This window comes from Sinocyclocheilus anshuiensis, unplaced genomic scaffold (assembly GCF_001515605.1).
Source record: "Sinocyclocheilus anshuiensis isolate Anshui unplaced genomic scaffold, SAMN03320099.WGS_v1.1 scaffold262, whole genome shotgun sequence".
NCBI lineage: Eukaryota > Metazoa > Chordata > Actinopteri > Cypriniformes > Cyprinidae > Sinocyclocheilus > Sinocyclocheilus anshuiensis.
The window spans coordinates 100,792-103,771 of NW_015547650.1; the positions used below are offsets into that span (position 1 = coordinate 100,792).

A 2,980-nucleotide genomic window follows, 5' to 3' on the forward strand; every position below is an offset into this window, starting at 1 on the left:
CTCGTGTGACGTTAAAAATGATTGAATTATTATTTTTTATTTCAATAACATGAATGTACTATATTTTAGTTTAATGTTTTTTATTTAACATTTTGTATTTTTAGGGGATTTTATGGTATTAAATAGGGCTGCACGATAAATCGCATGCGATATTTAACGTGCATCAAACCTTTACCAAGTTTCATTGCATTCTGATGAAAAAAATTGAAAAAAAACAAAACGCAAAACATAATTTTTGGGTAAAAAAATATATTGAAGAGGACCAGAGGGTTAAAACATTTTGATGAAAACTGGACATTTTGATGTTCAGAGAACATTCATAAATAACATTTACCTAACTAACTGGGAACGTCAGCAGAACATTCTATGAGCATAGTTTTGTTAGCTGGGAAAACACAGATCACAAAATAAGGCTGATTGCATAGAGCGTGAGCTTTTTCTGTGTTCCACATTCGCCGACTGGATTTGGGCTTAAAAAGGCCAAAATGTTTCTGCAGTAAACTGTTGATTTCTGAAATAGTTTTTAGAAAAATAAAAAGCCACAGATATTAAGGAAAGCATTCCGAAGTGTTCAGTCACAAGGAGTTCAGTCCGTTTTGGTCTGATAGGCTTTCAGTCTTATGTATCACTCATGTTGTGTGAACGTTTTGCGGTTTCTAATCGAGATATGGACTTGATTTCAGGTTTGATCGGGTATATTGTTTGATGTATTTTGGCTGGGATTGATCTGATTCATAGTTAGGCCGTCCTGTGACAGCTGTGGCACCATGTGACGCATCGATATTGATGTCGAAGCACAAAATCAACCCTCATCAACTCTGACACGGAGACGTTAAAGCACCTACAGGATCTGGGGTTTGTGTGAGTGGGCTCTGTCCCTCAGTGTAACGCAATTGGCTGATTGCTGGGAGGCCGGAGAGCTGACTGGAGCTCGTGGGGGGAAGAGGGCGGGGTCAGCCTGGGCAGGTATCAGCTGATTGGCTCCTCCGTCTCTCCGTCCTTGTCCGAGTCCTCTTGTATCTCATCAGTGTTCCCTGAGTCACTGCTCGCAGAAGAGCTGATGGAAAGAAGACAATTTATTAAAATCCAAACAAAAAAAACATTATTCTCAGGAAATGGTATATATATATATATGTACTGTATATACTGTATATGAAGAAACATATTTCATTACTGAAAACAAAATAAATGTTAACTAAAATAAAATAACATAAAAATGCTTAAACTTAAAAATTTCTCAACTTAAAAAATTAAAATATGTAATAAAATAAGTAATAAAATAATTCAAACTAAATCTGAAATGAAAATTAATTAAAACTATTAAGACATTAAACATAGTTAAAATAATATTTAGTTAAAAACTTTAAAATGAAAATGAAAATGGAAAATAGAAAAAAATAAAAACTAATTCATAATACTAAGAAACTATATTATTTTTAACTACATATTATATTAGTGATACTAAAACACTGTGTCCTGCAATGCAGTGTGCCCAACTTGAACCAAGTGTGTGATGCATGAATGAGAAATAATATCAGCCATGATTTGTGGCGTCTCTTCTTTGATTACACTTCCAAATGTCACATTTGAGCACAAAAACGCCTGATGAAAGACCAGATCATTAATTACATGTATCTTTAAATAAAGTTGTGCAAGCCATGACAGTGATCTGTGTGCTTTTCATTCTAAAGACATTTATACACTAAATTAAAATAAAAATGGAAAAATATCCACAATATTTTTCCACATAAAAACATCATGAGGCCATTTAACATATTTTGTGACAAAGAGCTGAAAAACAAGATATAAACTGTCATCATATTGTTCATTTTAATTTGTTATATAGGGGATTTGAAAAGATTTCTAAACCGGAATGTAAATTAGAAAAAAAAAAAGTCTTGGAATTTTTGATTAAGTTCTCTAAAATATTTTTTACTTCGAAGCTGCGATTTAAATTGTGTACATTTATTGATAATAAAAAGCGCAAACCCAGAGGAATATTAAGTTATTGAAAATTCAGTAAGTTATTTATATTTATTTGATTTTATTCTTTTAATATATTGCCACTCCTAATGGCTGTAAATAAAAAGAAATGATCAGCCTTGTCATACAAGAGAAGAAAACCTCAGATGAAAATGGAAGTGATTTATCATTTGTAAGATGATCACGTCTTGCCTAATTTTGCTAGGCTTTTTCTTTAGTACTTTTGAACACTACAAACATTTCAGATTAAGCTGTTTTTATAGTGAAGCTGCATTCTCTGAATCAGCAGTGAAATCACCTGCCACCCTTGATCATTCTCCTGCACGTCTCCATCTGCACATCCAGCCCTCGTTTCATGCTGCACATCTCCATGTACTCATGCAGATGTCTGTTCATGTCACTCTTAGCCGTGGCCAACTCCATCTGTGTGTCAGAGAGAAAGATATAATTACATACAACATTTTATGTGTCAGAAAAGACAAGAGGTTCAGTAGGAGGACAAACACAACCACAACCAATCACAGTTTGGCTCGGGTGGAAAATACAGAAGAACAGATACATTCTAACCTCGATTTGTCCGATTGTCTTCTGATATTCCTGCTCTCTGGTCTTGAAAAGAGACTCGGTCTCATCGATGAGATTTCCCAGACTGCAGTCCTAAGAAATAAGGCTTATTTCAGTTATATTTACTCTCAGTTTGTACACATGTATTGAGAACAACACTTACAACAGAAAGTAATCCTTTTAGTTAATACTTTTATTCAGCAAGGATTAGGGATGTAACGATTAACCGCAAGCCGGTTGAAAATCGATTCAAATATGTGACGATCGGTTGAGATGCTAAACAAATCGCGATTCAATTAGGGGTAGGAGTTTATATGAATGTATGTCTGAGGGGAACCTACTGTCTTTCGATGGTATTTTTTCTTTTCCTCTTGCCTCTGTATAATGCATATCAGGGCTCCAGACTCATTCTTCCCACTGGTCGCTCTTTTGC

General features: G+C 34.5%; 1 protein-coding gene across 2 annotated transcripts in view; it reads right to left on the reverse strand.

Annotated features, from left to right (window-relative positions):
* Positions 1-213: 213 nt before the first annotated feature.
* The window catches only part of iffo2b (intermediate filament family orphan 2b), a 47,938-nt gene continuing 45,171 nt past the window's right edge, over positions 214-2,980 (reverse strand). For both annotated transcript variants that reach the window (XM_016504164.1, XM_016504163.1), the window contains exons 7-9: positions 2,551-2,640; positions 2,282-2,406; positions 214-1,057 (exon numbers count right to left, since the gene is read on the reverse strand). In XM_016504164.1, the coding sequence (XP_016359650.1) occupies positions 970-1,057; positions 2,282-2,406; positions 2,551-2,640 (303 nt within the window). In that variant the 3' untranslated portion in view covers positions 214-969. The remainder of the gene's footprint in view (positions 1,058-2,281; positions 2,407-2,550; positions 2,641-2,980) is intronic.